At 35.4% G+C, this 22,412-nt stretch overlaps 1 protein-coding gene and 1 long non-coding RNA gene across 2 annotated transcripts in view; one reads left to right on the top strand and one right to left on the bottom strand.

The window, feature by feature from the left end:
* Positions 1 to 1,326: 1,326 nt before the first annotated feature.
* The window catches only part of LOC102801927 (lysophosphatidic acid phosphatase type 6-like), a 36,586-nt gene continuing 15,500 nt past the window's right edge, over positions 1,327 to 22,412 (bottom strand). Inside the window, exons 6-9 of the mRNA XM_085494882.1 lie at positions 22,186 to 22,373; positions 16,055 to 16,223; positions 10,749 to 10,876; positions 1,327 to 1,479 (exon numbers count right to left, since the gene is read on the bottom strand). Of these exons, the coding sequence (XP_085351008.1) occupies positions 10,751 to 10,876; positions 16,055 to 16,223; positions 22,186 to 22,373 (483 nt within the window). The 3' untranslated portion in view covers positions 1,327 to 1,479; positions 10,749 to 10,750. The remainder of the gene's footprint in view (positions 1,480 to 10,748; positions 10,877 to 16,054; positions 16,224 to 22,185; positions 22,374 to 22,412) is intronic.
* On the top strand, positions 16,817 to 22,346 carry LOC146729810 (uncharacterized). Its single transcript, XR_014928020.1, has 2 exons — positions 16,817 to 16,868; positions 22,202 to 22,346. It is a non-coding gene; the product is annotated as an uncharacterized LOC146729810 (long non-coding RNA).

Raw genomic sequence — 22,412 nt, 5'->3', positions numbered from 1 at the left:
TACTACTGGCTCTTTAAAACTTAATCCCCCCACAGGTTCGGGGTACATTTATCTGTTAATCCCCACCATAGGTGTGAAAAAGTTGCATTGGGTTTGGCACTGAACAAATAATCACTGATAGCATAGTTCAGAGACAATCTGTAGACAAATATACCAAAATTAGCAACATTTTCCATATTTTGTTGATAAATTTTTTATTAATTTTGTACCAAATAAACAAATATAAGAACAGATCATTTGGGTTTATTTGGTGTAAGGAGACAAAGGGTTAAAATAACAGTGACGTATATATGCAGATATTACTAAATTACTGTAGAATACTTTATTTTCATATGGAATTATTTTTTTCACTCAGGCTGCAAGAATGATTCAGTGAAAATAAAATCCACTGAATATACCAATGTTCCTTCCTATATTTTACATCCAACTCATCAAAAATCAGTGAAAATAAACATCATACAAAACACCTAAAAAATTAATTCCTGCAAAAATAAGATATTTATTTTTACAGTACTGTAAAGAATTCAATTCCACTATTTCAACATTTCAGGTGTATTCATTCTTATTATTATATTATTTTTCTTCATTTTCATGTGATTTTAAGGTAATAAGAGTGAATTCACTGTTACAGACAACAGAAAAAATCAAACCATGTGAAAAATTAATGCATTTACAGTCATATTCTTGACTTGGCATTTAATTATGAGTGTAGTATTTATTATTGCAGCATCCATGTATGATATCTAACTCAATACATCATGTTCTGAAAACAACTTTTGCATTATGTACTTGAGTACACAGTTAAATTCTCAGAATACATAATTGTGTAAATAATGAATTGAAGGTTCTATGGCTGCCATGTTACTGAGTGCACCAGTGATAGTTTTGTTGTTTTTATGGTAAAATGTTCTTAAAACCTTGTTGCAGATTACTAGATTTCTATAACTGTTGCCGTGCAGATGCTGTCTTGAAATATACGTATGGGTAGCAAAAACAAGTTACACATTATCATGTTATTTATCATGTTGCCATGCAAGAGAACGAATAACAAATAGGTTTCATCAACATTTCCAGAAACATTTGATTTCAATCTTGATGCATAAAATACAAAATTAACAAGTTTGTACAATACTGAAGACAATATAGTAAAATATGAGATAAAAGCTGCATATTCATGATTCGCAGAGCAACATGTCTTGGCATACAAAGTAAACACCAATCACATACATGGTAACCTAGCAACCATAGAACACAACAAATAAAACATAAAGTATTTTTGCAAGAAATACATCATAAATCTATAAAATAACAATAATTACACAAGATGCTAATAAGATTATTATTATTCAGGTTATGACAAATGCAGGCAGGTAACATCATTTTGATATTTTCACGCAGTAATTATCGTCATGGGAACCATAACAAACAAACTCCCAAGGGCACCAATTAGTATCCACTTCAACACAGCTAATGAAGTTTCTGAAAAAAAAAAATCAAATTTAAGATCCTATTTTACAAGATAACTGAAGAAAATGTGGCTTATTAGAAGAAAAGATGAATCTCACCGACAATATTGACCTTGCCAGATAAATGAAAGTGAAAAATGTGTCCGAGTGAACATAATATTATAAAATTGTTAGTAGTAATTCTGAGCAGGAAAACTGTAATGTTTTACAGTAATGTACAAACATTCATTTTCATATGGATTCAATTTACAAATATTGAATGTATTCATCGAGTTTTAAAAACACATATTTGCTGTAAAACAACAAATTTCACAGTACTGTAAAATGACTAATTTTCACTGGGTTTAAATTTCGCTGATTTACCATTTCAAGTATATTCAGTGGCTTTTAAATTCATGGTTTTATCATTTAGATAATGTGTTCTATGCTCAATTTACATATTCACTGGGTTTTAATTTAGCGCATTTTTCCAGTCAGCAAAATAAGCAAAATTAAAACCCAGTGAATAATTAACCCTTTTACACAGAACACGGTTGCATTTGCGTGAATATTGGAAATCATTACAGAGAACTCAAGCATGATAGGTAGTCAGATATTACGCGATGTTGAGTAGACATATTGATTTCACTCAACCCTACAGAGATAAGTACAACACAGTAATAGAACGCATCTATACCACTTACAATACACTTTTAATGGATACATTGCAGAAAACAAGGAAATACTACACTATGATTTCAGCTTGGACATCAAAGCCCACAGCAATCAAGGAAATGATTATATGATATGATGTAGACAACTAAAGTTGAGTCCATTATTCAGCTTTTATAAGAATTCTACTAAAAATATAAACTAAGGATGAGCAAAATTAAAAAGTTGTCTTGGAAACATTTGATTATTTATATACATTCTTTTATTAATTTATGTAAAATTCATTTTATAAATTATCACTTTTTGTTGTCACCCAATGTGAAATTATTTACGAGATAAAAAAGTTATTTTTTTTTATTTGAAACCAACTACACGCATAAGATTAGCGCCCTCTATCAGCAGCTATGAGAAATTAATGAGGTAAGAAAAAAATTGCCACATATCAAATACCAAAACATTGTGACTGCGATTTTTCAGAAACAAGTGAAAAAATTTCACAACATATTAGCCAAAAGTGGATAATTTAAATTACAAAACGAATAAATCTGATTAAGAACCACCTAAAGTAACAAAATCTGAGCATGTTGTCCACGGACATGTAAAATTATATAACGATGACAAACGTTAGTTCTTTGAGAGGAAACGAACATTATCTTGTACTATCACACATAGCAAACCAATGACGCCGACAAACCTAACCTACAATGGCTATGTTTATTCAGTTTACTCAATTCGCATGACAACAACGCATTAGTATCACAACAAATGTCTTGCACATCAGTAAGACAATATGCCTGCCTTGGGGTTTCAACTAAAACGTGATGCGAATGCAAATCACAACAGCTGATCATCTTTCTGTATGAATTCACTCTAGTTTAGGTATCTGAGAGACAATAGTGCATGAAGTAAGATCAACACACGCTTGCATATTCTAAACATGCGCAGCATTGTTTGGGGAATTCTTTGTATACTGGTGTCTCAGCTGATAGCCCGTTAATTCATTCTTAGGGACTTTTAAGCTTCCCTAGCTTGCTTCAAAATTGAAAGGTCAATGTCAAACCACTTGGGAGTGAAGCCATAAAAAAAAACATACATTGTAACAGTTTTAATATTAACTTGATACAATTTCAGTTTTTGAATTTTATTTTCTTTTATGCAGAGAAAAATTTTGTACTATGACTACAAATTAGTACATGTACTTCTATTGGAAGTGTGCTTCAAATAGAAGAAATACAGTACATATACTCCTATTGGGGGTGTGCTTCTAATAGAGGAAATACAGTACATGTACTTCTATTGGAAGTGTGCTTCAAATAGAGGAAATACAGTACATGTACTTCCATTGGAAGTGTGCTTCAAATGGAGGAAATACAGTACATGTACTCCTATTGGAGGTGAGATTCTAATAGAGGAAATACAGTACATATACTTCTATCGGAGGAGTGCTTCTAATAGAGGAAATACAGTACATGTACTTCCATTGGATGTGTGCTTCAAATAGAGGAAATACAGTACATATACTTCTATTGGAGGAGTGCTTCTAATAGAGGAAATACAGTACATGTACTTCTATTGGAGGAGTGCTTCTAATAGAGGAAATACAGTACATATACTTCTATCGGAGGAGTGCTTCTAATAGAGGAAATACAGTACATGTACTTCCATTGGATGTGTGCTTCAAATAGAGGAAATACAGTACATATACTTCTATTGGAGGAGTGCTTCTAATAGAGGAAATACAGTACATGTACTTCTATTGGAGGAGTGCTTCTAATAGAGGAAATACAGTACATGTACTTCTATTGGAGGAGTGCTTCTAATAGAGGAAATACAGTACATGTACTTCCATTGGATGTGTGCTTCAAATAGAGGAAATACAGTACATATACTTTTATTGGAGGAGTGCTTCTAATAGAGGAAATACAGTACATGTACTTCTATTGGAGGAGTGCTTCTAACAGAGAAAATACAGTACATATACTTCTATTGGAGGTGTGCTTCTAATAGAGGAAATACAGTACATGTACTTCTATTGGAGGTGTGCTTCTAATAGAGGAAATACAGTACATGTACTTCTATTGGAGGTGTGCTTCTAGAAAGCATAACTAAAGTAAACATGGTACTGCAATGAAAAACTAATTTTTGGTCATTTATGCATGATCGTAATTCTTCAATTTAGTTGTTTTCAAAGACCTAAGACATTTTTTTTACTGGTGATGATTATTATTCAAAACTGGTATATTGTGGTCACAGTTGATTAGTGAGACATGATAAAATCAATTGCATTACACTACACTGGGGATCACGTCTCTCATCACATAAACAAGTATGTACAGAAATGACAGGATTTGAGAACCAACAATGTCCATAATATGAAGGGGAACATTGTCATGTATTCTAATTTTACAAAATGATCAAAGCTGTTGATAAAATTTAACTCCATGAAGTCACTGACCTTTTTTAATTAGGTTCCTGTGGGAACTGCAAAACTATGTGATTTGAATATTTTTTTTTCTATTATTGTTATCTTGAAAATGAAAGCCTTATGCCCGACTGTTAAAGGTTACGCATCCTGGTACTTGCATGACCCCTAAAGGTCATACATCCTGGTACATGCATGACCCCTAAAGGTCATACATCCTGGTACATGCTTGACCCCTAAAGGTCATACATCCTGGGACATGTTTGACCCATAAAGGTCATACATCCTGGTATTTGCATGACCCCTAAAGGTCATACATCCTGGTATTTGCATGACCCCTAAAGGTCATACATCCTGGTACTTGCATGACCCTTAAATGTCACATATCCTGGTCCTTGCATGACCTCTAAAGGTCACATATCCTGGTCCTTGTATGAGCTCTAAAGGTCACATATTCTGGTCCTTGCATGAGCTCTAAAGGTCACATATCCTGGTCCTTGCATGACCTCTAAAGGTCACATATCCTGGTCCTTGCATGACCCCCAATCTATTATGCTGCTTTCTGAGAGCTATAAATCAGTGAGAATTTTCCATAGTATACCATAGTATTTCAAAAACTCATGCGGTCATGAATAAGATCTTCTGATCCCAAATCTTATATATATTGACTTTATTGAACAAATATTTTTAAAATCTTATTTTCTTGGTCGTGCACTTGAGAGTGAGCATTCAAAGTGGAAACAGTATTTAGGACAATTGATAAAAATAAAACATATGGTAAATAGTATATTACGAGACAACTCAGTTTACCAGAAAAATCATTTCAATTCAACATTAAAAACAGATGAGGAAAGATACTGAGGCAACGATAAAAAGAGAATTCATGTGGTGTTACTTGTTACTTAGTTAGCTAAGAAGCTTAGCAGGTGAATCTTGGCGTGCCCGTCAGGAAAATGTGACTAATTACGTTAAATTTCAAGTGCCAGTTACAATTACAATCTAGTAATGATATTGGAGCACAAAAGAAAGCAATTACACGAACACATTCCAATACATAGAATTATCAAATTAAGTACATCTATGTAGATTCCCCGAGGAACACAAACTGATGGTGTTCAGCACAACCTGGTTGTTGGAACGTCCATTTTCTCATTTGTACCCAAGGGGATATTTAATCTGATGCAAATAAACTACAAATAATGGAGCGTGTCATTTAAAATAAGATCAAATTTGTAAAACTAAGAATAGATCTTACTCAGGTTGTTTGAAAACTATACCGATTCATAAATAGTGGCATCAAAAAGACTTTGAGATGAAGATAATAGGGAAATTATTGTACCGGTAGAAAACGTTAAAATTTCTGAATTTCATACGAAATGTAAACTATCAACCTACTGAATTTTGACTGCACTCATGTCATACTTTAATCTAATTACTGCATGATTGCACAAAATGTGCGGCACATGACGACTGGACTTTCAGTAAAAATGTCTACTTAATTTTTAAAAACATAACAGCAAACCCTAATTTATATCTAAGTGCTATACAGACATAATACTTTAAAATCACATTTTTCCAAGTAATCTTGTATTCAGTACAGAGTATTGATTGCTGTAGAATCAATGAAAGAAGAAATTGATAATACAAAATAAAAAGATTTTATATCAGTAACAGTTGGGGCCTCTTTTTCTTCACAAAATACTGATCTACTAGGACGTTGAGGGGCACACTTATTCTCTCATATATGGCCCCCCAATTACAAAATTGTGTTTTGATAATTCAATGTCATGTTCATAGAAAATAGATTACATGAAACCCATTTAAAACCACCAAACTAGTTAACGCTAGTTAACTATATTAATTTAAGTCTTTTATTAAATCATTCATAGAAGGAGGAGGGGTTTGATTTCTTCAAATTTTAACAAAAAAATTTGTTTTTTCCAAAGTTTAAGAATTGTTTTTTTCAGACAAGTGTTAACTTTCAATAATATTTAAATCGATGCTATTGGCCTGTTTAAATAATATAATGAACAATGTTGTCAAAAACATCAATAGATTTTTCCGAATGTAAGTTTGTAAACTGTTTCCAATAGAATTTTCAATACTACAAAATGTCAGGTTTATCCTGGACAGCGTGGATTTTGTCTCTTACGCAATAAAAATGCTTGGCTTACATTTATATTCTATTAGTAACAACCCCTCCACCATCCAATGTTTAAAATTTGTTTGGTCAGGATTATTTTACTCCCCCCTGTTTCCCCACCCTGGAAATTCAACTATCATCATTATGTAGATTGCCGCGTACATTGCGTCTTTGGGCTGTGCATTCTATTATAGAAGTAAGAACATAGCCCCCTAAGTCAGGATAAAATAGATGACTTCATGTACAACTTGAGTGTACAATCACTCTGTGGTTTAACATATTGTGTTCTTCTATACATACTAATGATACTCAAAAATTCCACCAGCTTTTTGAGCAGCGATTATAATCCTATTTCGCTCCTCCTTCATAAATAACTAAGTCACGATAGTCAATTATTGTAAAGCCGCTGCTCAATGAACCTTACATTTTATGTAATTTTAACGATTAAATCCTTGGATGCAGCGGACGATAATTCAATTCCTATTTATTGTCATGCACGGGGCATACCTACTCGGCTAATTCGTTTTCATAAGAAGTGTAATGTCTCGTTTCACTCTATGCAGTATTCATCTAAAACGGTAAATTCTTGTTTTATGACCTTTACAAGGTCATCCATGCTGTGTTGTGTCTTTTGTAATGCAGGTGTACAATTCCAGATCTGTACTTCAGGCCTTTCAAGTTTGTATCATAAGTTCAATGAAGTATAGCGTACTTGACACCATGTACTGCAAGTGTCAGAATACCACAAACTCGTATATCAAGTCGTCATGGTGATTTACGTTTTGTCACCGTATTACTTGCTGGGGGAAATGATGACTTTTTTTGTCAAATTTTCTCTAGAAGTAGCACAGGCCAAATTTTATAATGTTGTTTAATCTTATCATATTTTTTTATAATTTATAAATAATACTAAGGTTTCAAAATTATGTTTCACAAAAAAAAATTGGTCAAACATCCATGAAGTCAAGAGCACTTCACCATTGGTGTGTATGGTTGTTAAATGTTGTTATTTATATATACACTGAGAAAAATCGTTGGTTCTAATTACTGTCAGAAATTATTAAAAAATATGGTGAATTAACATTTATCATTTTTGTGAAATATTCTTTAACGTCCATTGCGTTCTCAGTTATTGTCTCAAAAAAATACAATTTGCTCAAGGTAAACAATATCATTCGATTTGCGTTTCACTGAAGCTGACCAGCTTGGCTATCTCTACGAACCTAGGCGTGATTGTGTTAGGAGAAGCTGTATCTGACCTCAGTGAGTGATTTGATTTGGTTGTCAAGGAGCTGAATCCATCAATCTGCATTCAGGTAACAACAACTCACATCGCAATGTATTGATAGATGGCGTGATTTCGTGTTGTTGCTATCAGGGTGTTTTCTATGTTAAAGCACGGGAGTCGTTACCTACTCATGCATCAGGTGTCCACTGCGTGTCATTGTTTACAAACAAGCGTCTACCCATGAGCCTTTGCGTTCTTAGTGTGTGTTGTTATCATTGCTCGGGACTCAATTCCTGCACGTGCGCAGGTGACGACCCTCCCGCTTTAAGTGAACTATTGAAAATAATCGAACAAAAATAATTTTTGTGTTTGGTGAATTAATGCTTAATCAATTGAATCATTTTTCTTATAATTTAAACAAAAAGTTAATTTTACTTATTTCAAAAGTGACACACTTATGCAAACCAAGAAACATACATATCATGTTTTATTTTGATACATATTCTACATTCTGAATTATTAGCGAAAAGAACAAGTTGTGTTCTATGGTTAAATTTTTGTTCATGAGTTAGCTCACAAGAATGTAATGTCAAACGCTTTGTGTTTTATCAATGTGGTAAGACTGTATCTATGATTATAGATGATATTTTTAAGATTATTTAAAATTTGAGACCATGAAAGTCGCTGTAATTGATTTTTGTGATTGGAACATGTTTAAGTACAGAAAAAATTATCAAAATCAATTGGTCAATAATTTTTTGGCTATCTATCTGAATCTGTCTGTCCCATCATACAAATATGAAGAAATTTTGTAGCCTAAGTTCTCATTTTATATCCAGAATTTTTGCACAAATCTAAGACACAATTACTCCTATAATCTCCAAGCACAAATAAAAATAATGAGAGAAAAATCTTGTATTATCGATGTTAAATCTACATTATAAAGCAGAGGTATGAAGTATGAATACTGCCCCCATTGTCCAATGAGTCACAATTTTTTTGAATACTGCCCTCTATGATAGTATAACTTATTACTTTGTTTTCTCACAAATTCACAAGTTGATCATCAGGCAATTAAAAATCGTCTTAATAGCCTGAGTATACTAAATATTTGTACAAATGAACATTTACTAAGAGAAAATAATAATAATAATAAAATGCATTAAAACTCATCTAGAAAAAAATCTCATTATAAAATAATCTTAATAAGTTAGAGGTGAGTAAGTGTTCACAAACAAAAAAACAGGACTGTAATGAATTGTGATAAGCAAAGTGTTAAGACTTTCATGATCATTGATTTGAACGAATAAATGGAATTATCGAATTACTGCATTTATGATAAGGTTCAGAGCACTAACACAACAAGCAATAACACCATGGGGTGGTAGTGAATATAGCTGTACAGAGAGAACTTGTGAACATTGTCAGTCAGAAACAATGCACTGCTTTATATACATAATTCAAGTTTTCATTTACCAATATAACATTTAACTGCATATTTTCACAAAGCTAGAGAGTCAAACTTACCATGACAGCTACATAATCACACATACTTAGGTAGTCCCACTTACCATTACAGAATAGGTGAATAATTGCACAAAGATAAGTAGTCCCACTTACTATTACAGCTACATAATCACACGCACTTAGGTAGTCCCACTTACCATGACAGCATAGCTACATAATCTTGCATACTTAGGTAGTCCCACTTACCATTACAGAATAGGTGAATAATTGCACAAAGATAAGTAGTCCCACTTACTATTACAGCTACATAATCACACACACTTAGGTAGTCCCACTTACCATTACAGAATAGGTGAATAATTGCACAAAGATAAGTAGTCCCACTTACCATGACAGCTACATAATCACACAGACTTAGATAGCCCACTTACCATGACAGCTACATAATCACACATACTTAGGTAGTCCCACTTACCATGACAGCATAGCTACATAGTCTTGCATACTTAGGTAGTCCCACTTACCATTACAGAATAGGTGAATAATTGCACAAAGATAAGTAGTCCCACTTACTATTACAGCTACATAATCACACACACTTAGGTAGTTCCACTTACCATTACAGAATAGGTGAATAATTGCACAAAGATAAGTAGTCCCACTTACTATTACAGCTACATAATCACACACACTTAGGTAGTCCCACTTACCATGACAGCATAGCTACATAATCTTGCATACTTAGGCAGTCCCACTTACCATTACAGAATAGGTGAATAATTGCACAAAGATAAGTAGTCCCACTTACTATTACAGCTACATAATCACACACACTTAGGTAGTTCCACTTACCATTACATAATAGGTGAATAATTGCACAAAGATAAGTAGTCCCACTTACCATGATAGCTACATAATCACACAGACTTAGATAGCCCACTTACCATGACAGCTACATAATCACACATACTTAGGTAGTCCCACTTACCATTACAGAATAGGTGAATAATTGCACAAAGATAAGTAGTCCCACTTACTATTACAGCTACATAATCACACACACTTAGGTAGTCCCACTTACCATGACAGCATAGCTACATAATCTTGCATACTGAGGTAGTCCCACTTACCATTACAGAATAGGTGAATAATTGCACAAAGATAAGTAGTCCCACTTACTATTACAGCTACATAATCACACACACTTAGGTAGTTCCACTTACCATTACAGAATAGGTGAATACTTGCACAAAGTTAAGTAGTCACACCTACCATTACAGCATAGCTACATAATCACACATACTTAGGTAGTCCCACTTACCATTATATCATTGCGAATATAATTACACAAAGCTAGGGAGTCATACTTACTATTATAGTGTAGCAACATCAGCACACAAAGCTGTGTAGTCACTTTTCAATATAGCAACCTTGGATGTTAATTCTAAGAACTGTTCTAGTGGGATAATTGCTTCTTTACTTTGGAAAATACATTTCTCCTGCAATTGCGAGAAAAAAAAGACCTTAGAATGTACTGAGTATGCATATGTCAAGGCTATGTACAAAATTCCAATGTGACAAATATGTATTCTTAATTCTTAAAACTGAGTTGAACTGATTCTGAAATAACAGATAAAATGTTGTTTTTGCTTTAAAAAGATTGTTATTTGGCTATCTTTTCTTGATTTGGGTCATACAAAAAATGCATGTGTGTGACATGTTATGTTAAGTCTGTCTATGTTTGTACATGATTGGACAAGGCATGTATATGGCTTTGGAACAGCATTAACTGAATGAAAATAGTTGCCAGATGGCCATTTTGAATCTGATATAAAAAACAAAATTATGGGCATAGAAGTACAATTACGTCCAACGTATGCACCATGTTTGAAGAAATTTATTCAAGCATGAATAAGATCCAGCTATGGAATGTCAAAAATACTGAAAAAATACATTCAGCCATCTTTTATCTGATCAACGAATACTTGTCCATATTGAGTGCCATTGTTCTGGAACAGCATAAATTTTAACAAAAGGACCATCGGATGGGCATTTTGAATTTCGATCATCAAACATATACATCTATATATCTAAAACATGATGAATAATGAATATATAAAATTTGAACATATTCAGTCAAAGCATGTAAGTGTTATGGCTCTACAACCACATTTATTAAAACTAAATGGATGCCAGTTGGCTGATTTAAAAACAAATTAACTGTGCATCAGGAACCCATAATGTCTAATGTATACCAAGTTTGAATAAATTCCATCCATAAACTGGTTCTGGTTCCAGAATGCCAGAAATGCTTGATTTTCATCATTTTTCAGCACAAACATGGCCGCAATTCGGCCATCTTGAGTCAGATCATGAAACAAATTGATGTGCATATGTATAATTTTATGTATAATGTATGTGTGAAGTTTGAATGTAATCGGTCCAGGCATGTCTAAAATACAGGTTCGGACTCAAACATGAACGGACACACCCATACACACAAATAGGTCAATCCATATGCCCCCGTTTTTGAACTACCCGGTATGTCAAAAAACAAGGCCACATGCAGCAAAGATGTCATAATATCTACTGCATATACCAAGTTTGTACAAAATGTATCCATACTTGCATAATGTGTGCATCAAGTTTAACATGATTGGTTCAGGTATGTCCGAGATATGAGTGCATATGAATACAGGTACAGACAGAGATATGAGTGCATATGTATACAACCACAGACACAGAGATATGAGTGCATATGAATACAGGCACAGACACAGAGATATGAGTGCATATGAATACAGGTACAGACACAGAGATATGAGTGCATATGAATACAGGTACAGACACAGAGATATGAGTGCATATGAATACAACCACAGACACAGAGAAATGAGTGCATATGAATACAGGCACAGACACAGAGATATGAGTGCATATGAATACAGGTACAGACACAGAGAAATGAGTGCATATGAATACAGGCACAGACACAGAGAGATGAGTGCATATGAATACAGGCACAGACACAGAGATATGAGTGCATATGAATACAACCACAGACACAGAGAAATGAGTGCATATGAATACAGGCACAAACACAGAGAAATGAGTGCATATGAATACAGGTACAGACACAGAGAAATGAGTGCATATGAATACAGGTACAGACACAGAGAAATGAGTGCATATGAATACAGGTACAGACACAGAGAAATGAGTGCATATGAATACAGGCACAGACACAGAGAAATGAGTGCATATGAATACAGGCACAGACACAGAGAAATGAGTGCATATGAATACAGGTACAGACACAGAAAAATGAGTGCATATGAATACAGGTACAGACACAGAGATATGAGTGCATATGAATACAGGTACAGACACAGAGATATGAGTGCATATGAATACAGGTACAGAAACAGAGATATGAGTGCATATGAATACAGGCACAGACACAGAGAAATGAGTGCATATGAATACAGGTACAGACACAGAGATATGAGTGCATATGAATACAGGCACAGACACAGAGATATGAGTGCATATGAATACAACCACAGACACAGAGAAATGAGTGCATATGAATACAGACACAAACACAGAGAAATGAGTGCACATGAATACAGGTACAGACACAGAGAAATGAGTGCATATGAATACAGGTACAGACACAGAGAAATGAGTGCATATGAATACAGGTACAGACACAGAGAAATGAGTGCATATGAATACAGGCACAGACACAGAGATATGAGTGCATATGAATACAGGTACAGACACAGAGAAATGAGTGCATATGAATACAGGTACAGACACAGAGATATGAGTGCATATGAATACAGGCACAGACACAGAGAAATGAGTGCATATGAATACAGGCACAGACACAAAGAAATGAGTGCATATGAATACAGGTACAGACACAGAAAAATGAGTGCATATGAATACAGGTACAGACACAGAGATAAGAGTGCATATGAATACAGGTACAGACACAGAGATATGAGTGCATATGAATACAGGTACAGAAACAGAGATATGAGTGCATATGAATACAGGTACAGACACAGAGAAATGAGTGCATATGAATACAGGCACAGACACAGAGAAATGAGTGCATATGAATACAGGCACAGACACAGAGAAATGAGTGCATATGAATACAGGTACAGACACAGAAAAATGAGTGCATATGAATACAGGTACAGACACAGAGATATGAGTGCATATGAATACAGGTACAGACACAGAGATATGAGTGCATATGAATACAGGTACAGAAACAGAGATATGAGTGCATATGAATACAGGCACAGACACAGAGAAATGAGTGCATATGAATACAGGTACAGACACAGAGATATGAGTGCATATGAATACAGGCACAGACACAGAGATATGAGTGCATATGAATACAACCACAGACACAGAGAAATGAGTGCATATGAATACAGGCACAAACACAGAGAAATGAGTGCACATGAATACAGGTACAGACACAGAGAAATGAGTGCATATGAATACAGGTACAGACACAGAGAAATGAGTGCATATGAATACAGGTACAGACACAGAGAAATGAGTGCATATGAATACAGGCACAGACACAGAGATATGAGTGCATATGAATACAGGTACAGACACAGAGAAATGAGTGCATATGAATACAGGTACAGACACAGAGATATGAGTGCATATGAATACAGGCACAGACACAGAGAAATGAGTGCATATGAATACAGGCACAGACACAAAGAAATGAGTGCATATGAATACAGGTACAGACACAGAAAAATGAGTGCATATGAATACAGGTACAGAAACAGAGATAAGAGTGCATATGAATACAGGTACAGACACAGAGATATGAGTGCATATGAATACAGGTACAGAAACAGAGATATGAGTGCATATGAATACAGGCACAGACACAGAAAAATGAGTGCATATGAATACAGGTACAGACACAGAAAAATGAGTGCATATGAATACAGGTACAGACACAGAGATATGAGTGCATATGAATACAGGTACAGACACAGAGATATGAGTGCATATGAATACAGGTACAGACACAGAGAAATGAGTGCATATGAATACAGGTACAGACACAGAGATATGAGTGCATATGAATACAACCACGGACACAGAGATATGAGTGCATATGAATACAGGTACAGACACAGAGATATGAGTGCATATGAATACAACCACAGACACAGAGACATAATGAGTGCATATGAATACAACCACAGACACAGAGAAATGAGTGCATATGAATACAGGCACAGACACAGAGATATGAGTGCATATGAATACAGGTACAGACACAGAGATATGAGTGCATATGAATACAGATACAGACACAGAGATATGAGTGCATATGAATACAGGCACAGACACAGAGAAATGAGTGCATATGAATACAGGTACAGACACAGAAAAATGAGTGCATATGAATACAGGTACAGACACAGAGATATGAGTGCATATGAATACAGGTACAGACACAGAGATATGAGTGCATATGAATACAGGTACAGACACAGAGATATGAGTGCATATGAATACAGGTACAGAAACAGAGATATGAGTGCATATGAATACAGGCACAGACACAGAGAAATGAGTGCATATGAATACAGGTACAGACACAGAAAAATGAGTGCATATGAATACAGGTACAGACACAGAGATATGAGTGCATATGAATACAGGTACAGACACAGAGATATGAGTGCATATGAATACAGGTACAGACACAGAGAAATGAGTGCATATGAATACAGGTACAGACACAGAGATATGAGTGCATATGAATACAACCACGGACACAGAGATATGAGTGCATATGAATACAGGTACAGACACAGAGATATGAGTGCATATGAATACAACCACATACACAGAGATATGAGTGCATATGAATACAACCACAGACACAGAGACATAATGAGTGCATATGAATACAACCACAGACACAGAGAAATGAGTGCATATGAATACAGGCACAGACACAGAGATATGAGTGCATATGAATACAGGTACAGACACAGAGATATGAGTGCATATGAATACAGGTACAGACACAGAGATATGAGTGCATATGAATACAGGCACAGACACAGAGAAATGAGTGCATATGAATACAGGCACAGACACAGAGATATGAGTGCATATGAATACAGGTACAGACACAGAGATATGAGTGCATATGAATACAGGTACAGACACAGAGATATGAGTGCATATGAATACAGGCACAGACACAGAGAAATGAGTGCATATGAATACAGGCACAGACACAGAGAAATGAGTGCATATGAATACAGGCACAGACACAGAGAAATGAGTGCATATGAATACAGGTACAGACACAGAGATATGAGTGCATATGAATACAGGTACAGACACAGAGAAATGAGTGCATATGAATACAACCACAGACACAGAGATATGAGTGCATATGAATACAGGTACAAACACAGAGAAATGAGTGCATATGAATACAGGTACAGACACAGAGAAATGAGTGCATATAAATACAGGCACAGACACAGAGATATGAGTGCATATGAATACAGGTATAGACACAGAGAAATGAAATACAAGTGCATCACTAAATAAATTCTTGCAGTAACGAGAAGCAACACATTTTTTTGCGGCCTTACCTTTCCTAAATACATCGTCCTAACGTAATGCGCTCCTTGTTTATCTTCATATAACTCAAACGCCAAATCAGCTGCGTAAGGTGGCCATTGATTGTCATATATTTCCAATCCATTTAATACTGATATAAGCATAGTGTCATGACATGAATACATATGAAATTTCTTGAAACTGTGAAAACAAACATAAAATATGTGCCTTTTAAAGCCTTACATTGTCGTGACATTTTTTCCTAAATTAGTCAGTGAAATTGACAATCTGAGAAACATTTTTTTCCTGCATTTCTCTATTTCAATACATCTCATTTCTCTGTTTTAATATTTCTCATTTCTCTATTTTCAATATTTTCTCTGATTCAAGGTGTGTTTCAAGATGCAAATCAAAATATTTCCAGATCTAAATTGAAACTTTTTGGAGTGTCAAAATAAAGTGTTAATGTGCTGTAAGAAGAGATATTAAATATTTGCCATTGTTATTGTTCCTACAATGAAATCTCACAGAGGTACACCAATGGCACTCACATACTGAGTATCAAAGCAATAGAGTTGGTAGTTATCAAGAAGGCTTACTAAAAAATTTAAAATATTGTCACAAACAAATCTGACAGAGAAGTCAAACAAGCAGCCTGTCAGCTGAGATAGCTCCGCTGTTAGCAATGCACATTTCAATTAAAGAACTGAAGATATCATTAGAAAATAAACAATATGTATAGTATCTGTTAATAATATGCATGACCTCATTGTTAGGGACTACGCATGCGTTGAGTGGTTATGATGTTTTCCCCCTGCTGGAGGCGGCCATATATATAACGGAAACGTGAGTAGACACTTCTAGTTACGGATCAATAAATTCACATGGTAGCAGAGCAATGGCTTCAAATACTAATTATAAAAATCCCCCGGTGTTGGGGAAGGATACGGTCTATGAAGACTGGAAAGCGGAACTTGAGATGTGGCGTTTAGTGACGGATATAAAGAAAGAAAAACAGGCACTTGCAGTGGCGCTAACTTTGAACGGGCAAGCAAAGGCGAAAGCCCTAGAGATTTCCAGCACACTACATGACGAAAACGGCATGACTATATTGATTAATGCATTGGATGAGGTATTTTCGAAGAGCAATATGGATCTAACATATGAAGCACATCTTAACTTTGAAGGATTTATTAAATCGCCAGACATGTCCATCTCGGACTTTGTCGCAGAATTTGAACGGAGATATCAAGTTTGCAAGAAATACAATATGACTTATCCAGATACCGTATTATCACTCAAATTAATGGGAGCAGCAGACTTGGAACGAAGAGAAAGACAGATGGTGATGACAGCAGCCGGTGAGCTGACTTATGCCAACATAAAAAAGGCACTGAAACGTATATGTGGTAACGATGTAGGGAGTCAACTTGGCAAGATGGAGGAAGGCATCAAAATCAAACAAGAATCAGCATTTATGACCCAAAACTATCAGAGATCCACAACAAGAAAAGGACATGTACAAGATTTTCAAGGTCAGAAATTTAAAAATAATCCCCAGAGAGGCACTAATCCTCTAGATAAATTTGGAAGACGTAGCAGATGTGTTATATGTCAATCAACATACCACTGGGCAAGGGACTGTCAACACAAAGATCATGTAGCTAAAGTTAATTACACTCAAGCTGAGGGAAGTAACAAATACACAAGAGAACCGGAGAATACAGAGACATGTGATCTGACCTATTTAACCAAAGAAAATGTGACAACGAGTGATATACTGATGACTGAAGCTTATGGGTGCGCATTTATCGATACTGCATGCACTCGTACAGTTTGTGGTAGGAAGTGGTTTGAAAATTACTTAGAAAAATTGGATGAAACGCAAATAAATTCAGTTGAGCAACGAAAGAGTGAAAAATCTTTTAAATTTGGAGATGGGGTTTGCATAAGTGCCATAATGAATGCAAAGATACCAGCAAAAAATTGGCAACACAGCATGTAATATTAATACCGAAGTGGTAGGAGTAGACATTCCATTATTACTAAGTAAGTCATCATTAAAAAAAGCAGAAACAAAGTTAGATATGATGAATGATAAAGCAGAGATGTTAGGTAAACCAGTGGAATTACAGTTAACAACCAGCGGACATTACTGCATCAGTTTACAACCCAATAATACATGTACCAGTAATAATCAAGAGAGTCATACACTGATTACAGAAGAAGAGAGGTGTAATAACAGACATACTGATAACACAGTAGAGGAAGATGAAGCATTAATAATAGATGTGAATACAAGTAAAGAAGACAGAGAAAAGATATTGATAAAATTACACAGACAATTTGGCCATGCTTCGGCTAGTCGTTTATACAAATTAATTGAAAGTGCTGGAACACAAGACCCTGATATTAAGAAATCATTGGAACGTATAATTGATAGTTGTGAGACTTGCTTCAAGTATTCCAAGCAGACACCAAGACCAGTTGTGGGGTTTCCACTAGCGTCAGATTTCAATGAAACTGTTGCTGTTGATTTACATGAAATAGAGAAATCCCTATGGTACTTACACATAATTGACGAGTTTACCAGGTTTAGTGCTGGAGTAATCATCACCAGTAAGAAGCCAGAAGTGTTTGTTCAGAAATTTATTCAGGTATGGATTGGATTATATGGAGCACCTAAGAGACTTTTTAGCGATAATGGTGGGGAGTTCAATAATGGAGAAGTGAGAGACATGTGCGAAAACTTTAACATTGAGTTCAAAACCACACCGGCATATAGTCCTTGGAGTAACGGGTTGTTAGAAAGACACAACCAGTCCCTTACAGACATCCTAACAAAACTGAAGGGTGACAGAAACCAAGACTGGAACACAACACTTAGCTGGGCACTGATGGCGAAAAACAGCCTATGTAATATACATGGGTACAGTGCGTATCAATTAGTTTACGGGAAAAACCCAAATCTGCCCTCAATATTAGTGGATGAACCACCAGCACTAGAAGGCACAACATCCAGTAAAACAGTTGCTAAACATATACTGTCAATGTATGCAGCTAGGAGGGCTTTTACCGAGTCGGAATGTTCGGAAAGATTACGAAGAGCCTTGAGGAAAAATATCAGGCCTACAGCAGAAGACTGCACAATAGAGGACAAAGTGTACTACAAGAGACCCGACAGTAAAGAATGGAAGGGACCCGCCACAGTAATTGGCCAAGATGGTAAGGTTATATTTGTACGACATGGAGGAATTGTAATAAGAGTACACCAATGTAGACTGAAGAAAGGAAAACACATGATATCACAATGTGTTGCACAATCAGACAAATCTAAACAGAAGTTCTCTGACATACATGAAGAACAGAAGAGACATGAAGAAAATACAAAACAGATAGAGTCTAGCACTCATGAAGATACCAGTTATGAACATATAGACAGTGGCATGCATGAAGAACAGAAGAAACATGAAGAAAATACAAATCAGATAGAAAATAGCACTCATGAAGATACCAGTGAACATGCTAGTGACATACAGGCTGAAAAGAAACGAGAAATAAACTACCGTGAATCAGCTAACAGTCATGGTATGATTAATCTAAGACCTGGAAACAGAATAAGTTACAAGCATAAGGACACCAGTGAACAGATTTATGCAAAAATAATAAGTAGAGCTGGTAAAGCTACAGGCGGTAATAAGAATTGGTATAATTTAGAATATACAGAGCCTACACAGTTGCAAGGGATACAACAGTCAGTAGATTTGAGTAAAACAGAAAACTTGCAGCTGCTTGAAGATGATATTATTCCACAACAGGGTATTGACAATGGGGACGAAGTACTGGTGATGGATAATATTTCATTTGAATCAGCCAAAATTGTAGAATTGGATAACTGGAGAGATAATGGAGTATATAAGGAAGTACCTAACATGGGTGTGTACTGTCAAGGAGACAGAAAATGGTATAAAGACCAAAGCAAGATTGGTTGCACGAGGATTTGAAGAAGCACAAGTCGATGAGATACAAAAAGATTCTCCTACTTGTGCAAAGGAAACTCTGAGATTAATACTAGTTGTTTCTGCACAAAAGGGATGGAAGCCAAGATCCATGGACATCAAAACTGCCTTTTTGCAAGGCCAGAAGATAGAAAGGGATGTTTTTATGAAACCTCCCAAAGAAGCTAACTGTGAAGGGACAGTGTGGCACTTACAGAAGTGTGTATATGGTCTCAGTGACGCATCACTTCACTGGTACTACAAAGTTAAGGAGGTGATGATGGAAACTGGTGCTATGTTGTCCAAGGTTGATCCTGCAGTATTTTTCTGGAATGACAATGAAGGCACATTAATTGGAGTTCTAGCTTGCCACGTAGATGACTTTATATGGAGTGGTACAGACAAGTTGGAAACTGATGTTATTGACATAATTAGGGCCAAATTTAACATTGGAACAGAAAATTCTGATGCTTTCCAATACCTGGGAATAGGACTTAGAACAGATGAAAATCATATTTACCTGCAACAAGCAGAATATGTTAATAGCTTGATGTTAATAGAGATCTCCAAAATGCGATCAAGTCAGAAAGAATCAGAATTAACTGACAATGAAAGAGATAGTCTTAGAACAAAGCTTGGTCAAATACAATGGGTGGCACATCAGAGTCGGCCAGATTTATTATTTGATGCCTGTAGATTGGCCAGCAACATGAAGAGGAGTACGGTGAGAAATCTTACAGAGATAAATAAACTGATACTGCGAGCAAAAAGTGACAACATCACATTGAAATTTCAGCCAATAGGAGAACAACTTAAGTTAGCGGTATTTAGCGATGCCTCCTTGGGAAATTTACCTGATGGAGGAAGTCAGGGTGGCCATATCATTTTCCTGGTAGGGGAAGATGGTATGTGTTCGCCAATAAGTTGGAGTTCAAAGAAGATCAGAAGGGTAGTGAGAAGCACATTAGCAGGAGAAACACTCTCGATGGCAGATGGCATAGATAATGCTATATATATTGCAACATTGTATGAAGAGATGGAGAGTACCAAATTACCCATCATATGTATAACTGATTGCAAATCATTGTTTGATGCTTTAAAATCAGTAAAACTAGTCAAGGAAAAACGACTGAGAATGGAAATAAGCAGTATCAAAGAATTGATCGAAAACAAACAGATTCAAGAAGTCATATGGCAAGATGGACAGAAACAACTAGCTGACTGCCTAACGAAGAAAGGTGCTTCGCCACAAATGCTATTGGAAACTCTAGAAAGGGGAGCCTTGCATCTATAACTTTAATTGTTGTTGCTGTTGATTAATAGACTCTTACAGTTATTTGGTGTTGTTGACTTTCGTGTTAAAGTATTTGGTTGAACATTTTATTTGAACATTATTCCTGTATTAATATTTTACTGGACTCTTCCACACAAACTTTTATTTAGAGAAAAGGGGAGTTTGTTAATAATATGCATGACCTCATTGTTAGGGACTACGCATGCGTTGAGTGGTTATGATGTTTTCCCCCTGCTGGAGGCGGCCATATTGTTTTGGTTAACGGAAACGTGAGTAGACACTTCTAGTTACGGATCAATAAATTCACAGTATCAACGCAATCAGACTATATCACTTTTCATCAAAAATGACAAAAATATTCACCAAAATTGGCGAATTGAAGATATCATCATGAAATGAACAAATCTGAAAGAGGTCCACATGCAGTACCTATATATGTAATTGGACTTGTTCTTTTTAACAGAAATACTCACCAAAAATAGAGAATTTGAGATTTTGACATGAAATGAACAAATCTGAGAAAGAACCATTCAAGATACTTGCATATCAAATTTAAAAACATTCTGACTTGCGGTTTCGAAGAAGAAGTTGAAATTGTAAAGTGACGACGACGACGGCGACAACGACGGGCAATCAGTAATATGAACAGCTCTGCTGTGTCGACTTTGTCGACAGTGGAGCTAAAAAACTAATTGTTGACAAACAGCAGACAATCACCTACATGAACAGCTCTTCTCTGTCATCATTGATTTTTGTTTTAAATAAATCTTTTTAGCCTGTAAATGCCATTATAGCAGTAAAAAATATTATCTTATTGGATTTTCTCAGTGCCATATTTGCCAGTAGACAAACATTAAGATTACAGACTTACTTTTCTTTTTGTACAGCCTGCTGTATATTATCATTAACCATTTGTACAACTCTACCTCCTGCCATCTGGAGCAGTTCTAATCGATGCTTGCCCGGCCGACACACGTAATAATTCATCAAGTCAACAGCACATTTGTCAATAAAATCTGATAGACTATTTAAGATGTCCATAGTTTGGATTCCATGAACCTAGCAGAAAAAAAAAATAGAAAAACAATTCTATGGGGT

This window comes from Saccoglossus kowalevskii, chromosome 21 (genome assembly GCF_978046115.1).
Source record: "Saccoglossus kowalevskii chromosome 21, keSacKowa6.1, whole genome shotgun sequence".
In the NCBI taxonomy this organism is placed as follows: Eukaryota; Metazoa; Hemichordata; class Enteropneusta; family Harrimaniidae; genus Saccoglossus; species Saccoglossus kowalevskii.
The sequence above is the reverse complement of the archived record's forward strand: the minus strand, read 5'-3'. Positions and strand labels throughout refer to the sequence as shown.